Genomic DNA, 18,320 nt, shown 5'->3' with positions numbered 1-18,320 from the left:
CTAAAAATCTTATGAATTGAGATCTAAGTGTGCTTTGAACAATAACAACAAGAACACAAACCCAGATCCAAGAACACAAACCCAGAAATTATTTAAAAAAAAAAAAAAAAACTAACCAAAACCAGAAAAAAAAAAAATTTTCAAAAAAGAAGCAAAAGAATCTACAGGAGAAGAAGATCGCGAACCTCAGAAACAGGACTGTGAGACGGATCGGACAAATGCGACGGTAGAGAGCCGGAGTGCATGGATCGAGCGATTCTCTCTCTACCTCTGATCGCTTCCTTCTTTCTCATCCGCCGCTCGTCGAAGGTCTCTCTGACGCTCGGAATCGGCGACGGAATCTCATTCATCTCCCAAAGCGTCGCCGCCAGCTTCCTTGCCGACACGGGCTGGGGCGGCGGCTGCTGTTGCTCCGCCACCGCCGCCGCTCAACCCAGCACTCTAACCCCCCTACCCATTTTTCCCTTCACACTTTCTCTCTCTCGAACCCAGATTTGCTCTCTCTTTTTCAACTTAAACCAGCCAAGACAAAGAAAAATAAAAAAAACAACAAAAATCCATAACAATATCCACGAACCCAAATTTGCTAACAATATCCATCAGCTCCTAAGAAATTGTTTTTCTTGTCTTTTATTATTATTTTTTGCTGTCTTTTGGTTTAGATTTGAGCTGTTGACATTTTTTTTTTTTTTTTTTGGGTTTGTGGCTGTGGGTTGATTTTCTTGGCCTAGGTTGTTGGGGATTTTATTTTGGTGGTTGTGAGTTGGCTTTGAGATCGGAATTTCTGGCTTTGGTTAGAATTTTTTTTTTTTAAATAATTTCTGGGTTTATGTTCTTGGATCTGGATTTGTGTTCTTGTTATTCATGTTCAAGGCACACTTAGATCTCAATTCATAAGATTTTTAGTTTTTAATTCTGTTTTTAATTTTTTTTATTTAGTTAAAATTAATAAATTAATTTTTTTAATTTAGATCCTGATGTGGCATTAAAAAATATTTTTTATTATTAATTTAGGCTACGTGGACATTAGTTTATTATTATTTAAGTTTGCCGTTTGCCACGTCTGCAATATCCGTTTCTGATGTAACGGCAGGGACTAAAATGGAAGTGTATTTCAGGAGAGGGACTAAAAGCGGTAAAAAAAAAACTTAGGAACTAAAACGGAAATCGGCTGAAAATGTAGGGACCAAAATGTGTTTTTCGCCTATATATAAACCATAAAAAAAAAATTTAAAAACTAATCATATATCTAACTCTATATATAAAATTAGAGGGAAAAAAAAAAAGAGTTTGAATAATTTTATATTTATGAGCCATTTTTTAAACTAAAAATAATTCAAATTTATAAGTTATTTATATAATATACCATAACTATATACGGTCCATTAATAACTAGGTAATATGTGTGTGTGTGTGTGTGTGTATAAAACCAAAGTTTAGAAAACATTCCCTAAAATGGTTTACTAATATATGCCCTAAGGGCACACATTAGTAAATCCCAAAATTCAATTGTAAGGACACGATTTCGTAACGAACCGTAACAGTTTGGGGTCGCACGTAAAAGGGCCCAAACAATATCATTTGTAGAGCGTGAGTTTGAAAGGTTAGGCCTTGGTCACCAGATGGTGGGTTTTTCATGGTGTTCATACAAGGTTAAGTTTTCTTCACCCCTGGAGTCCTTCTCCTGGAGGTGGGCTGGGAGGCTCTGGTTTTTGGCCATTTTTCCCGGCCATTCGATTTGTGCACCTACCTTTTTATTATATAGTCCGTCTTGGTTGATCCTAGCCCTCCACTTGTTGGTCAGGCAGGTGCTTATTTCTGTATCCATCCCATCACTTGTCCCCTCTTACTTTCTATTAGTTACATGGATCGAAGTTTATACCGTCCAAACGTCTTTTCTCATTAATCAGCTCTGGGTATTAGCAGGTGCATTTACTGAAGAGGGGACGCATTTTTCTTGATCCAATTTTACACCTTGCTTCCCTGTGGGCCCCATTCCACTCACATCCCCTTTAGGGGGTTGTTCGGGGGTAGCCTTCACCAAGACGTTGATCTTCCCATTGAAGTTCTGGAGTGCCGAGGACAGAGTAGTTTCTCAGTCGTTCCCCTTGACACCCCGGCCATTGATCATTCGTCCTCGGCAATAGACTTCCTCGGCACGGGCCCCTAGCCCAAATAGAGTTTGGGCCGGATTGTAAACTTTCCGGACCCACAATAGCCCCTCAAAATCCTGCCATCCGTCTCTTCGGACGGATAGGAGGGTTTTGATGACATCAGAGATCTGCCAATACCTGTCAATCCTTGTCACCTATCGGTTCCCGAGGCTTTTCACCTGTCCAAGGCACGTTCCTGAAGCCCCTGGAAGGCGAAACGTGGTCTCATTAAATACGGGCGGTTTTGTACTTCCCACGTTCAACGGTGTGATGGAGATCGAACGGTGGTGATCTCCTGGCCTCTTTGGGCGGAAAAAAGAGTGCAGTTACCCTAGAAAGTATAAAAGATTTTTCTTGGGGATGGATCCGTCTCTCCAGTTCTTCACTTAAGAGTTTTAGTGCATGTATTTTGGGTTCATCTGAACTTCCGCCCAAATTCAAGTCTATCTCAAGCACATAAAGCCTATCCGAAGCGCAATTCTTCTCTTATGTAAGTTCCCTACCTTCATTAACTCGTGCTTTTTCTTTTCTGAGTTTATTTCTCTTTGGCTCCCTTTCCTTTCCCGTCGCGGGTCGGGTTTGTTTAGTAAATCACCAAGATGACTAAATTGAGACTGAGGAAGTTAGTCGATACTGAAGAGGCGATGAATAAGTTCATCGTTGATTATAGAATTCCCCTCAACGTAAGCCTGAAACACTGTAAGATGGGGGAATGACACTTTAAGAGGGAAACGGGCGCGGTTGTAATTCCCGTCCTCGCCTTTGTAGAGGGAGGTATGAGAATCCCTATGGGGCCAGTGACGAGGGGTTACCTCAGGCATTTCCGTTTAGCCCCCACCCAGTGCGCTGGTAACGTTTTTAGGATTTTGGGTTGCGTGGACGCTTTAAATGAGAAGATGGGTTTAAGACTGACCCACCATGATGTAAACTGGTGCTATAACCTCCAAAAATTGAAAGGAAAAACCTACTACATGAGGTCAAGGGACGAAAGGGTTCGGTTGATCAAGTGCCTCCCTGATTCCAACAAGGGACTGAACAATGATTTCCTTATCGTCTCTGGGGAATGGCACGATGGCGATCCATGCCCCATAGTAAAAGGAGAACCAGGTGGGGTACTGGGAATGGAAGGGGGATAACCCTTTACGCCATTCTAATCTAATGTTGTTCGGTAACTAACCATGCATATGTGTTTGTTTTTTCTGTAGATGAACACACCTATACACGGCATTTTCACTTAGTCAATCGGGCGGACTTGGAGACCGTTTTACAAGCGGCAGTTTTTGTGAATGACAAAGATGGCCAAGTCTGAGTAGCTCACAAAATACTAGGGTGCCCTCCTGTTCAGAAGTCATTTGCGAACGCAAGACACGTGATCAGCACCCGCCGTCCTTGACTTCCAAAAATTACCGTAGTTGAAACGGGATTTTTAATCTCCCAAGAGCCAGCTGTCCCTGAAAACATCCCACAGGTGGGCCCCTCCTCGTCTCATCAAATAGCAGAGGACGAAGGCGAGCCAGATCGGCCCGAGGAAGGTTTTGAGGTATTTGACCTAGCCTACCAATCCGAGGATCCTTTTGGTGACATAGGTGACCCAGCCTTGTCCGAGGCGGAATTGTCGTCAATAGGCACCTCTTCTCAAGTCGAGATGGGACTCAACAGAATACCTTTGACCCCCCTTCTCCAACTCCTCGAGGGCCAACCTGGGAAGGATACACAGGAAACACCACAACCCAATGCTCCTACTCCACCACCTCGGCCCCCTACTATCCAAACCAGGTCATCCTCCACCAAGTCTCAGCCACAATCCACCCGCCCTGAACTTCCCACTTCCTCCCAACCAGCTCGGCCTCCTCGACCTGAAGGCGCTGATTCCAAGAGAAAGAGGAGCCCCAAGGGCAAGGACGTCATGGACGAGGGAAAATCCCCACCTTCTAAGGAGAAGGTTGAGGCTCCGCGCATAAAACAACTGAAGATTGGACACCAAGGCAAGGGCAAAGAAACTGAAGTCCAACCTTCTCAAGGCAAGGGAAAGGGGATTGAGTCTCAGTCCCTACCGAGTGCCTGGCTTCCTGCCCCGATGCTTCACGGGGGTCCACTATTGGAGACGGCCTCTCTGAGGGACCTTGGAGATGGCGAAGGTGGCTACGTGGCGGATGCATTAGGGAGAACCATGTTACTCCCTAATGACATGAATGAACTGAGGAGAATGAGGATGCAGGAGGTTTTTCTCAGCACTAAGAGGTACTTGGGCATGGTAAGATTTCTTGAAACCTAAAACTTTATTAACTCTTGCCACGGGTTTGTCACTAACTACACGCTCATCTCTCTTGACAGTCTCTCCAAGAAACCTATAGGATGGAGGAAGAGGTGAATGACAGGAGTAAGGCGGTCGAAAACGAACGCAAGAAGCGCATAACGACCTCGAAGATTCTCGAAGCTTCTGAAAATGAACTTGCCAAAGTCAAGGATGACATAACAATAACTACCCGCGAGAGGGATAACGTCTCGGCAGGCCTTGCTAGCGCCCAAAAACAGCCCAAGGACCAAACAAAGCGTGCACTTGAAGCCGAGGACCAGTTGCGAATAGCCAAAGACCTGATCGAGGATTTAAATAAGCAGCTGGCCGCGGCTGTGCATGAAAAGGGAGTGGCAGAATATGCCCGTGATGAAGCCCAAAGGGCAAAGCAGGAGGCCGAGTTTGCCAGGAATGATGCAGAGGCTGCCAAGAATACGGCCGAGGATGACGGGTACAACATGGGAGTAGCCGAGACCCAGGCCACCCTTAAGGCGCAGATTCCTGGAGTGTGTAGGTTTTATTGCTCCCAGGTTTGGGAAGAAGCATTGAAGCAAGCTGGGGTGGATGCTTCATCTGATTTGTGGAAGGCGGAGAGCATATTCTACCTGGCGGCCATCCGCGAGGCCACTTCTACCAGCTCCGCGGCTACGTGTGATCAACCCGAGGAAGAGATCACCCCGTCGGAAGACTTACAGGCCAGCGGTTCCTCTAGCAAGGCGCCCAAAGAGGGAGAATTTCAAGATGTGATAGTGATATCCCAGCATACGGATCCTGAGGCACCTAAAGAGGTTACTGAACCCGTGGTTGGCATTCAGGTGTCTAGTACAGAGGAGCCAGCCACACTTGCACAGTCACCACAGGCCATTCCCCTTGCTGTGGTCCCTCAGAGTACCAGTGCTGGCCCTGTTCAGCCTTCCCCAGAAGGGACCATCCTTCCGGGCATCGAAGTTGATCCTGTTCCTTCCTCTCAGGACGTGATCGACAAAAAAGCAAAAAAGTAGAGGTCTTGGCTAGGCTTTTGTATTCGTTTCTATTTTAACTATTAACTTGATTCTTTTTATTTCAAAAACTTCCTAATTTATTGATGATTTGCAAGCATTTGAACATGTATATATGAAATCTTGTTTTTCCTTTTTCCTTCTGGTTACATCGTTAGCTGCCCTCGTTCATACGCAATATTTGTTTATGAATTCTGTGCTGATTCATTTTAACATGTACGAATATCTATGCATGCAATACATTTATCATCATGTTCCCCAAACCCTAATTTACTTGCACCCGCAGAGGCTTTAGACTCATTTCTAACCCTCGTTTAACGAAGATATAGGCATCATTTTCGACGTCACGCATAGTAGCTAAGTCTTGCTTAGTGCCCTATTTTCTCATCCAAGTAGTTGGTTTCCCCATAAGCTTGAGTCCGAGGACCATGCAATACCTTGGTTCTGTCCAAAACCTAGTTTTCCTCATCCAAGTAGTTGGTTTCCCCATAGGCTTGAGTCCGAGGACCATGCAATGCCTTGGTTCTGTCAAAAACCTAGTTTTCCTCATCCAAGTAGTTGGTTTCCCCATAGGCTTGAGTCTGAGGACCATGCAAGGCCTTGGTTCTGTCCAAAACCTAGTTTTCCTCATCCAAGTAGTTGGTTTCCCCATAGGCTTGAGTCCGAGGACCATGCAAGGCCTTGGTTCTGCCCAAAACTTAGTTTTCCTCATCCAAGTAGTTGGTTTCCCCATAGGCTTGAATCCGAGAACTATGCAATGCCTTGGTTCTGTCCAAAACCTAGTTTTCCTCATCCAAGTAGTTGGTTTCCCCATAGGCTTGAGTCCGAGGACTATGCAATGCCTTGGTTCTGTCCAAAACCTAGTTTTCCCTTTGCGTGGGACCTTGGCTTTAGGGGAGTTAGCTCCTCAGCCAAGCCCCTAGAGTTTATCCATGCGATTAACGCTACCAAGCGTAGCCCCTAGTCAAGAAGCATAGACCTTACTTTACACTAAAACTCTATAACCAGGTGTTAAAAATGGCAAAGGAACTCTCTTAACTTACCGTCTATGCCAACACACAAGCCTTCCCCACAGACGGCACCAATTGTAAGGACACGATTTCGTAACGAACCGTAACAGTTTGGGGTCGCACGTAAAAGGGCCCAAACAATATCATTTGTAGAGCGTGAGTTTGAAAGGCTAGGCCTTGGTCACCAGATGGTGGGTTTTTCATGGTGTTCATACAAGGTTAAGTTTTCTTCACCCCTGGAGTCCTTCTCCTGGAGGTGGGCTGGGAGGCTCTGGTTTTAGGCCATTTTTCCCAGCCCTTCGATTTGTGCACCTATCTTTTTATTATATAGTCCGTCTTGGTTGATCCTAGCCCTCCACTTGTCGGTCAGGCAGGTGCTTATTTCTGTATCCATCCCATCACTCGTCCCTCTTACTTTCTATTAGTTGCATGGATCGAAGTTTACACCGTCCAAACGTCTTTTCTCATTAATCAGCTCTGGGTATTGGCAAGTGCATTTACTAAAGAGGGGACGCATTTTCCTTGATCCAATTTTACACCTTGCTTCCCTGTGGGTCCCATTCCACTCACATCCCCTTTAGGGGGCTGTTCGGGGGTAGCCTTCACCAAGACGTTGATCTTCCCATTGAAGTTCTGGAGTGCCGAGGACAGAGTAGCTTCTCAGCCGTTCCCCTTGACACCCCGGCCATTGATCATTCGTCCTCGGCAATAGACCTCCTCGGCACGGGCCCTTGGCCCAGATAGAGTTTGGGCCGGATTGTAAACTTTTCGGACCCACATCAATTATAATCAAAATTGGATTTTTTTTTTTTTTTTTTTGGTTAGCTTTCCATAAAAATTAAATTGTTTATGTGGGGCTCAATAATTCATGGACCAGGCCCATTCGCCCTTAGAGAGTCCAAAGGCCCGAGCCGAAAAGAACTACGGCCCAAGCTCTACAATGCAGAGCACAAAACATTTTTGTGGTGCAGCCGAGGACAACTCAGTTCTCGGCAGATCCAAAACCTCACCAAAAGAAGAAGGATAAAACCGGTATAGGGCCAAGCTTAAAAGAGAATCTAAGAATATCCGGGAAAGCTGCTCTCATTGCCATTCAATGCGCTGCCCCTGACAGAGCCGTACTCTTCAGCTTTATCAAACCATCCCCAACAATTCCGGGATTGGACTGATGGGACAAATGTCAGTTTTTGTAAAGATCGACTCTACACGTGGACGAAGGACAGTGAATGCAAACGAGTATAAAAGAAGAAAGTAAGTAAATCTGAAGGGGGCGATCTCCAAAAAAGAAAGACTCCATAGGGGGAAACGCCCTAATAACATGTGCAGACCATAAAAGGACCCGCCGTCGGGTAACCTGGGAAGACCTTAATGGTCCTCGGACTTGGTCCGAGGAGCCCAATCACAGTGGACGCCACGCTTCACGGCTTAAATGGTCAAACCCAACTCTTTTCTTTTACTGGAATCCCTGTAAAATCGAGCCCGGAACATCGCCCCGTGACCAACGGCTAGCTTTTCAAGCCCACTCTCTACAAATCATATTGTGAGGGATCTTTCATGCGCGAGCCCAACATCCTTATGGGGCCACCAAAGAATTGTGTCCTTACAGTTTAGATTTTTGTTGTTATTTTTTCTCTAAAATAATGAGCATATTTTTTATACTATTTCTATTCAGATATTTTGTATGCGAACATTTTGAACTCAAAAAAATTGTAATTGAGCTGAATAATTCCATGCACTAATCCCCATTCAATTTAGGAGATACTATTGGACCAATATATTCTTTTTATTTTGTGTTGTATTTAGTAGGATTTCATGTACAACGATTGTGAATTAATATAGTATATGTAGTATCCCACAATGATTTTCAAAATTATATACATAATAAAAATGTAATGAGAAACTTGACGTAACTAACATCATGAAATTTGTAAGGAAAAACCATTTTAGTACATCTAAATGTCCTAGTTGAGCTAATGTCCTATATGTTTAATAAACTCAAACTAACATCAATATCACCACTTCAATTTATCATTCCCGTACATAAGCACGGATTACATGCTAGTTTTTGGTGAATTGTAGTGGTGTTGTATTGATGTTAGCTTGAGTTATTAAACATATAAGACATTAGTTTGATTTGGACATTTAGAGGTACTAAAATGATTTTTCCTTTCAATTTTCATGAAATTGGTTACACCCATGAAATTCTACAAAATACAACACAAAATAAAAGAATAAATTAGTCCAATAGTATCTCATAAATTGAATGGAGATAGATGCATGAGAAATTTTCAGCTCAATTTTAGTTTATTATGTCTAAGATTTTTGCATACAAAATATCTAAATAGAAAATAGTATAAAAAATATGTTCATTAGTTCAGAGAAAAATAATAGCAAAAATCTAAACAATTTAATTCGTATAGAAAGCTAACAAAAGCAAAATCTAATTTTGATTAAAATTGAATTTTCTCTAAGTTGCAAAAAATTATATTGAACAAGAAAGTGATTCACCTTGATACTAAAAGATTAAATTCTATTAAGTACTTGTTGTAAACCCTTTGGTTTACACCCTCCAATAAGGATATTTCATGTCATCATATTACTAAAACATAAATACAACTGATCACACATAATAACATCTCAATAAATATTATATTTTAGGTTTTAAGTAAAATGTTGATTTGGTGTTAATAAATGTGATAAGATATATTGAATTTTTTTTTTTTATTTAATATATCTTATCACATCTATTAACACCAAATCAGCATTTTAAGTAAAGTTCAGATTTTACACAATCCAATAAAAGATTATCACATATATAATTTTAAGTAAAAAGTGTATGTGATAATATTTTATTGGATGGTATAAAATATGAGCTTTACATCCCATCCTTACTAAATTTAGACTTTTCTAAATTTATTTTTATTGATAAACATTAAGGTAACACATTTCGCCCTCACAACTTAAAAATTTGCAACATCAAATGTATTTCTAACATTCCCCTAAAATAAGTTTATTTCTAACAAAATATATTATTAATAAAAAATAATTTCCTAAATAACTGAATTTGGTCTTTGAAAATGCTTTAAACAAACACACACAAAAAAGAAAAAAAAAAAAAAAACAAAAATTTAACCTCTTTGGGAAGACTTTTTTTTTTTCCTCTCAATTTGAGATTTATGCCTAAGACCATTATGGGTTCTTATTTTGGACAATACTTAGGTCCAAGTAGAAACAAGGATTCTGGACCTTATACTTGTTGTTTGGTGGACTAGACTTGGTTCACCGCAATTATATTGGGCTGATTACAAATTAAGTTTTGCACAAAACATGAGCCCTACAACACATATATATTCATACATGCAAACATATACATATTGTAAAATAAATTGCTAAAGAACAGTAAGTAAATAAAGAAAAAGCAGGCATGGACGTTAGGGATCCTCATAAAATAGAATGATATTTTATAATATCAAGTTTTAGTACATTGGACCATTCTTTTTACTGGAATGTGTCACAATATTTAAATAAGTTCAAAAATCACAAACTTAGATAACTCTTTGTAGGCTTCCAAGACTTGCGAGGTTTGAATCCCCTTAAATCCAAATGTATCTTCTAATGCCTATCTCAAGATCCCTCACAGTGTTTTTCTTTTTTTCTATTTTTCTGAGATTTAAAAAAGTTTTTCAAACGATTTTTCTGCTCTGATTCCTTATTGCTAAATGAATTTTGCTGATGGCTTGATCCCCTTTTATAGTATCTTCCTAGGGTTTTTAATGTATCATTGATTCCCTACATTTGATACCCTGGGTACCATAACCAATGTTGTGTCAACAACATTGGTGACTAGTCCTTTCCTCATTTTCTCACCATATTCTTCTTTTGAGGTTTCCCTCCAAAAAGTTCCCAACTAACCTTCCTTTTTTGGAGGCTCCTAGGGGCTGACTTTTAATCTCTTTTTCCAAGGTTTTTAGAGAAAATTTTCAGAACCTCCCTTTTGGCTGCCTCATCCTTTGTCTTTTTTCTCTAAATAGGCAGATTCCCCCCCCCCCCCATCATGCTAAAAGATCTCCAGCCACCTTCCTTTATGGTTCACCTTGCTACTCTTCCCAAGGTACTAGGCTTCCTTTCATAGGTGCTGGTTCCTAAGTCATCAGTTATTTTCAAAGTCTTTTCTTCTGAGTTGCAGGCGACTGATGGGACACGTCTTTCTTTGTTCGTTGTGCCCATGAGCATGCTTCCCTGATCTATCCAACTCCCAACTGATTGTTTCATGCACTTCCCGAGGATCCCTTTCTTAGTTTTGGCAGCTCCTCGGTATCTTGGTCCAGTCTTTTTCTGGGCTTCTTAAGAGTTCTTCTCACAGAGGCTAGGCCAAGCTTCCTATACTTTTTCTTCCTTCTCTAAGGCCTAAGGCTTACCCATTCATAAGCTTGGGCTTCCTTTTATCCATTTTAAATGAATCTTGGCTCATGAATTGGGCATTTCCTATTCTTGAGGGTTCATTAGTTTTGAATTTCAATACTTGTAATATTTTGGATCTCAACAACCATAAATGTGATCTTAATGCATAATATATTCACTTTTTTTTTTCTTTTTTTTCTTTTTTTTGTGATAAGAGCATAATGTATTCACTTGAAATAAAAAAAATTCACCAAAAACAAAACCCTAAACCTAAAAAAGAAAAAAAAATTTGAACCACGTTATATAAATAGTATCCCATCATAGATCACCATCCTATATCTTCAAAGTTAGATAAATACTATATTTTTTTTCTAACCACTTTGTGTGGAACTGTGGATTAAAAAATAAATTTGTAGGAACAAAAAAATAATAATTAAAAAAACCCAATATCATAGTCACCATCACACGTAAACGCAAAGCAGAGTGTCACCACCATAATAAAGGACATTTATTAAGAACCGTCTCTCCATATGGGCGGTAATTATTAGACCCCGGGCCCGAATCAACTTTTGCCTTTTGAGTTTTGACGGACTTTTTTTTTTTTTTTTGAGGAAAGAGACAGAAAAGGTGTAAAACTGCAAATATATTGCATATTTTATGTGGTCAGTTTTTGAACCACGTCTCTTATTGCATGTCTTTGTCGATCGATGAAGATATACTATAAACCAAAAAAAAAAAGAAAAAAACATTTATACTGCTCTCTTTCCAACTATGAAAGTATATGAGAAACTGAAAATCCATCAAATATGACATTTAACCCTCAAACTAATAATTTTATTTTATCTTCTACTTGATTTTTTTTTTTTAGTAGAATCTACTCGATAATCTTTTGCTTTTATTTTATATTTTATGGTATTTCATTATCGTTATCATATAATTACTAGTTTTGTAATTGAACAGTATCTTGGATGATATATATATATGTATATATATAATTTTTTTTGGTAATAATGATACAATACTAAAGGTTACCCACAGCTAATTCCCCCCTCCAGCCCTCCCCCACCCCCCTCAGAAAAAAACCATCTTAGCATAGGCGATCTGTCGTAAATATCAAAAAGTTCTTAAAAGGAAAATGAAAAAAAAAAAAAAAATTCAAAATCAATGGTTGGAGTGTTATTTAATTAAAGTAGAATGTTTTTGTTGTCTTATATCTCTGCAAATTTTAGAAGGATATTAGAGTAATTTAACAAAAAGAACGGCATCAAACGTTCCTTGATACCAAATTTCCCCAAAAACAAAAAGGTCATGAGTTTTTGTTAGTTCAATTAATAAAGTTTTTAATTGTTAAATGAGAGATTTAAGGTACAATCTTCAACTAAATCAAAAATTGATTTGTGTCTCAGTATTGTAAACACAATTTTTTTGAGTGAATAGTAATCACAATCTCAAAGTACCTTTTTTCTAAATTTTTTTTATTATTATAAAGAATCTAATTTTAACGTACCTAAGTTTTCTATTTTAAGAAGAATAAAAAAGTACATTTCTCTCCTACGATTAAAATAGACCTACGTGGATGATGATCTATGGTTCATTGTTTTAAGAGTTGTGTTAACGGACATCGTAAATTATTCATTAACAATTTTTAAAAAAATTTCTAATAATTTTTATTTCTTTTACAGTTTTATCTTTTTTTTTCAACTTTATAAATATCGCTTTGCTTATAAAACTAACATTCGGGACAAATACAAATAAAATAAAATAAGTACTTATCATATACTCCTAATTCCTATCGTATCAACTCGTGTGCAAAAAACTAACCCTTACTTAAACTCAAAGATCTACTCCTGGAAGGCTAATTTTGATCCAAAAAAGAAACTTTCGGTGACGCCTAATAAGGATCTGGATCTGAATTTCCGACCATGAGGCCAAGATTACGGAAAAGTTGGTAGGCAGCAATAGCATGGCAAAGAGTGTAATCCACATTGGCCTAAATAAAACTATTTCAAATTTTCAATTGATTTTCTGCACAAAAAAGTGAAGCGATCCTTCTAGCTTTCTCGCTAAACAACGAAAATTGTTGACAGATAAAAAAGGGTAAAGAAAGGACTTGGGTCATGTCCGTTCGATAAAGTTATAGACCAATTGGTCCGAACACTGTTTTAAAAGTTTCACGTGTTCTGTTACTTCATTTTCATGATTGAAACAGAGGAATCTCTAGGTGCCCGTGCCATTTTTGTGGAATGTGCCACTATCATGGTAAGTCTTCTTCCTTTGTTCACACATAAAAGTATTAAAACCTGTGGTCTTTATAAAGACTTCAAAAGGTTCACAATTCACTGGTAATAACTCGTCACACGAAACATGACAATGGAAGGCAATTGATTTTTTTTTTTTTTTAGTGGCAATTGAATTCAACCTCATAATTATTTTAGGAATAGTACAAACAGTGTTAACTGTTATCTTCTCCTTCTTTTTTTAATAACAATTAATTCAATTATATATTGTTAAATTTGATTGAAACATTAAAATTAAAATACTACAGTTACATACATATGGGATTTATTTTCTTTCTCATTAGGTTTTCATGTTCAAGTGACCCGCGTCTCATCGCACACACTGGTTGTATTATAGTTTTTGTTTTAATTGCTTTAATGATAAGTGATGTACAATTTATGTAATCATTAAGATATATCAATTAAGTTTGTGATATTGATGTTAGTACGAACTTTGAATTTGATCCACTTGAAGCGGATCCATTCTAATTAAGGGGGTTCTAGTCCTAGTTCAACTCTTAAAAAGCTAACTAATAATAATAAATAAATAAGAGGATTCTAGTCCTCTCGGGGTTGGCCCCATAAGTCCATTTAAGATATTGACATATTGTAGTGCAATAAAATGTCGCGATATGTATAAGAATAAGAATATAAATAATCACCCATCACCATGGGGCCAAATTAACTTTATTGTGCATGAGAAGAAATTTTTTTTTCCTTCAACAATACTACACTCCCTATTAATTCCAAAAACTTGTTGATATAGTAAACTATGATTAGTAAAACATTATTTTTGAATGGGATTATTTTTATTTTACATCAATCAAAACTTTTATACACAATAATTATAAAAATAAATAAATAAAATGAATTTATTATAAAAGAAATTTATACATCGATAATATTTTCATAAAAAATCTTAAATGATAAATTATTATTAATTTAAATTTAAATTTACAACTAATAGTCCATCCATAATATCTAATAACAACTTATCTACTAGAATTTGTTATATAACAACTTGTCTACTAAAATTTGTTATAAAAATATTATGTACATCACATCACAACTTTGGAGATGAAATAAAAGTTCATTTATGAATCTATTATTATTGACATAAAATTATTGGTCAAGCTGAAATTTGTGTTTTACTTAATTAATTGCATTGACAAACTTTTACTCCCGAACCATTTTCTTGTTTAATGAATTTCTTGTTTAATGAATTCAATCACAACCGTCCGTCTCTTAGAGGTTTTTTTGGTAGTGTAACTAAAATAATAGTATGTAAATAATGATACATATATTTCTACACATTTTTTACCCACATATTTTTCAAAAATACAAACAACAATATTAAAACAACATTACCATACACTCCCTAAGGTAATGAGATAAGTCATTCTTATATAGATTGGCCTACAAGGTCTTGAAGAAGGTGATCACTGTGAGTTAGGTCTTGGGTGGGTAACTAAAGAGACCTACATGTATATTTCATAAATACGCAACTAATTGAACCCCACCGCACAACGTGCCTACAATACTAGCCAAACGCAATGACCCCAGTCATTTCACTTTTAAAAACGAGTACAATAATTGAAATACAAACTAGGCAAATTACTAAAATAAAACCTAAACCATTAAAAGAATTACAAAAGAAAAAAAGAAATGGAATCAATCATAAAGCTGGCCTTCAAATTCACAATGATTACTTAAATCCAAGGAAAAAACAACAGTTGAATAAAGATCATGATGGTGAAAAAAAAGGATAAACGGAGACAGATTAAACACAAAGAACAACCCTCCAAAACAAGTAAATACATAAAGAAAAAGCCGTGCAACTGTTCATTTAATCCAAATCCATCACATTTCACAATTTTTCCAATTCTCAGTAGTCTGTAGTGGGCAGCTGTTCATGGCTGTGGTTAATAAAGAAGAACTCGTACACAAGACCAGCGATCCCACCTCCGATCAGAGGCCCAGCCCAGTAAACCCAGTGGTTCGCCCAGGACCAGCTCACCAACGCAGGCCCAAACGACACGGCTGGGTTCATTGAAGCCCCATCAAAAGCCCCACCAGCTAGAATATTAGCTCCCACGATGAAACCGATCGCTATTGGAGCTATAGTTCCCAAACTACCCTTCTTTGGATCAATTGCCGTGGCGTACACCGTGTACACCAGCCCGAAAGTCATCACGATCTCCAAAACGAAAGCGTTCCACACACCCACTCCCGAGGATAGAGAGAAAGCACTCGTGGTCTGTTTAATTAACACAATATCAAAAATAAATAACTGGGCAAACTAACTGTAATCGTAACTAACTGACGTAACATAATTATGATACGATATGATAAGATATACTCACCATGCCGTTGGTGGCGAACTTAAGGAGCAAGCAAGCGACGGTGGATCCGAGAAGCTGGGCAATCCAGTAGAGGATGCCACGTAGGAGGGTGATATTGCCACCGACGAAGGCACCAAAGGTGACAGCCGGGTTGACGTGGCCACCGGAGATGTTGGCTCCGACTGATACGGCGACGAAAAGAGCGAAAGCGTGAGCTAGTGCAGCGGCGACGAGGCCAGCTGGGGTGGTCGAGCCATCGTCAGTGAGCTTATTAAAAGCCATGCCTGAGCCCTCACCAGCAAAGACGAAAATGAGCGTGGAAATGAACTCGGCTAAAGCTGCTTTCAAGGCATCTGGGTGAGTCGCCTCCGCAGGCCTTCCCACTGCTATGTTTCTGATCGGCATGGTGTGTGTTTGAGACTGTGTGAGTGTTTTTTTTTTTTTTTGTTTACTTACACACACACTCTGTGTTTGTGTTTTTAGCTATCTCTACTTCTCAGCTAAAGTGCAGTTTATATCGGACGTGATCAGGTCTAATTAACTGGCTGTAGCCGGTTTCCGGTTATGAAAAAAAAAAAAAAAAAGTATTTCACGGAATGTGATCGGTGGACAGCCTGTGAAATACTGAAATAATAATTTATTTATTTATCAAATTTCGGGTGAGGCAAGGCAGTTCTGGTCCTGTTTTGTAACTACAGCAAAGCAATTGGGTTTTGGCTGGCTAGATCATTGCCACGTGTGCATGTTGGATAAGAAACACGTAACGTGATGTATAGTGGAAATTTTGTCCGCTTTGCTTTTTGATCACTGGAAAGATCGAATCACTTTTTGTAAATCAATAATTTTTTGTGTGTTTTTTTCTATTTGAAATTTTGAATATGCAAATACAAATGAGGCTAAATGGATAAGTAGTAGTGTGCTGGAGATGGAATGCGTCGGAGCTCTGTCATGCTTGATGGTGATATTACATGTGATATGGTTATTGGCTATAAAAATACTAATAATAAACTCAAGTGGGCCCTTGGCTCTCGTGTCGGCTTGCATTTTTTTTTTTTTTTTTTTTTTTTTTTTGGTAAGTTAAGACTCTGAGCATTATGGGCTGAATCAGATTTATTACATGGTATCCTCGGATTCTCCGCGCAACCACCACCATGGTGGACCAAATGAAGCACGCCACCGGTCCGATCCAATCCCACAGGTGATGTGCAATGAACTAAATACGTGTCCGTTCGTCACAAACTTTTTCCTTTGGCTTATAATTTGTTTTACTTATGTAGTTATGTATAGTTTTTGGAAATCTCACTCTCTTTTTTTTCTTTTTTCTTTTTTTTTTGATTTTTAAGCTACATAAATATTTTAATCAATTTTAAATTAAAAAAATAGCAAACAGTCGAATAAGAATAAGAAATATTATCCTTAAGACATTCTTTTTGTGTTGAAAGAATATTATCCTTATTTAACCAAAATATATATATATATATATATATATTATCCTTAAACATTATTAGTTAGATATTTCATTTAAGTCTTAGTAGTTTGATCACGGCTTTTTTGGCTGAAACGAATCTTGGCTGGATAAACAGATGTGGATTAGAATAAGAAATAATGGCAATTTTTTTTTTGAAAAATAATAATTGCAACTTGAATTATTAAAACTGATCTTTTCGTTCATGATAACCACTAGTGAAATAATCTATATGATTTTGAATTTAAAAGGGAGAAAAAGAGTGTGTGACGAACTGAGATTTTCAAAGTCTGCAAAAAGGAAAAATTAAACTGTTTTTCAAAGTGAACTGAGAATTTTTTTTAATAAAATTTTTTGGATAAGTTTGTTTTGAAGGCATGGATTTGCAAGAGAGTATCCTATTTTGTAGGCATTTTAAGTGAAATTTGAGATTTTTCTTTTACCAGGTTGTCCCTAAGTTTTGAGATTAATCCCCACCCCTAGTTTTATATACACTGTAATTTGATAATGGTTGAAATATTTTTAAATTATTTCTAAACCATATAAAAATTTCCTCTAAAGAGGGGAAATCTAGATTTCAAGGATAATATGAATTTCTCATACCAAATGCTATCTAAGTATATATCGTAACGTTTGAAATATTTTTGGGTGAGAATTGGCAATCCTTGACAAGTTGTCAAAATTCAAAAGATAAGCAAACGAAAGCGACGAGAAGATTTTAACAAGATCCGATTTTGAATTATAAATTCGGCCAAGTAAAATAAAATGAAATGGAAAGAACTTAAGAACAAAAGGAAATTGTGTGGCTGCTGGGATTCGAGCCCAGGTCTCCACGGCCACAACGTGGAATTCTTACCACTAAACTACAGCCACTAGGTGGTGATTCATTTAATAATATTATTTAAGTAATCATAATCAACTTTAGAACCCCTCTCTTTTATTTTATTTTATTTTTTGAGAATGAAATGAGATTGGATTTGAACCACTCATTAAAAGAAATACCGAAAAAGTGAAAAGTATGGAAGGAGTAGTACTGGGACAAGTGCTATATTGTCAATAATTTTCTAGTGAAACCATTCTAGAAGCTTGTGCTTAAACTATGAGCCATCCAGAACCTAGTATGGAAATTTATTGTACAAAATCGTCTCTATCGTAAAAGCTTTCGGTGATGATTAATAATTTATTAGGGTGGAGACAAAAGCAGAAACCACACTACATACCAACTCTAATAGAGTATTCGCAGTGTTTATGGTAGACAGCCTTCTCATTCTCTTTATGGTTCGTTCTGTTCCTGTCTTAGCTTGGAATAAGAAACCCTTTTTTCATCCAAAGTTTTCGACAACTACTCATTGCACAATTGTAATCTCATGAAATTGAAA

At 38.0% G+C, this 18,320-nt stretch overlaps 1 protein-coding gene and 1 non-coding gene across 2 annotated transcripts; both read right to left on the bottom strand.

Moving 5' to 3' along the window:
- Positions 1-14,793: 14,793 nt before the first annotated feature.
- Positions 14,794-15,968, bottom strand: LOC115953835 (aquaporin TIP1-1). The gene is made up of 2 exons (XM_031071643.1): positions 15,498-15,968; positions 14,794-15,391 (listed from the first exon to the last, which is right to left on the bottom strand). Exons 1-2 carry the CDS (start codon positions 15,879-15,881, stop codon positions 15,020-15,022), a joined length of 756 nt encoding a protein of 251 aa, XP_030927503.1. The 5' UTR covers positions 15,882-15,968; the 3' UTR covers positions 14,794-15,019.
- A 1,774-nt stretch (positions 15,969-17,742) lies between these two features.
- Positions 17,743-17,814, bottom strand: TRNAH-GUG. The gene has a single exon. It is a non-coding gene; the product is annotated as a tRNA-His (tRNA).
- Positions 17,815-18,320: the final 506 nt, after the last annotated feature.

The sequence above is a fragment of the Quercus lobata genome, chromosome 7 (assembly GCF_001633185.2).
Source record: "Quercus lobata isolate SW786 chromosome 7, ValleyOak3.0 Primary Assembly, whole genome shotgun sequence".
In the NCBI taxonomy this organism is placed as follows: Eukaryota; Viridiplantae; Streptophyta; class Magnoliopsida; order Fagales; family Fagaceae; genus Quercus; species Quercus lobata.
Note: the sequence above shows the minus strand (reverse complement) of the source record. Positions and strands in the feature narration are given on the sequence as shown.

Coding starts and splice junctions, on each gene's coding strand:
- LOC115953835 (XM_031071643.1), bottom strand. CDS start 15,881: ATGCCGATCAGAAACATAGCAGTGGGAAGGCCTGCGGAGGCGACTCAC. Junction 15,392..15,497: donor AGTTCGCCACCAACGGCATG/GTGAGTATATCT, acceptor TTAATTAAACAG/ACCACGAGTGCTTTCTCTCT.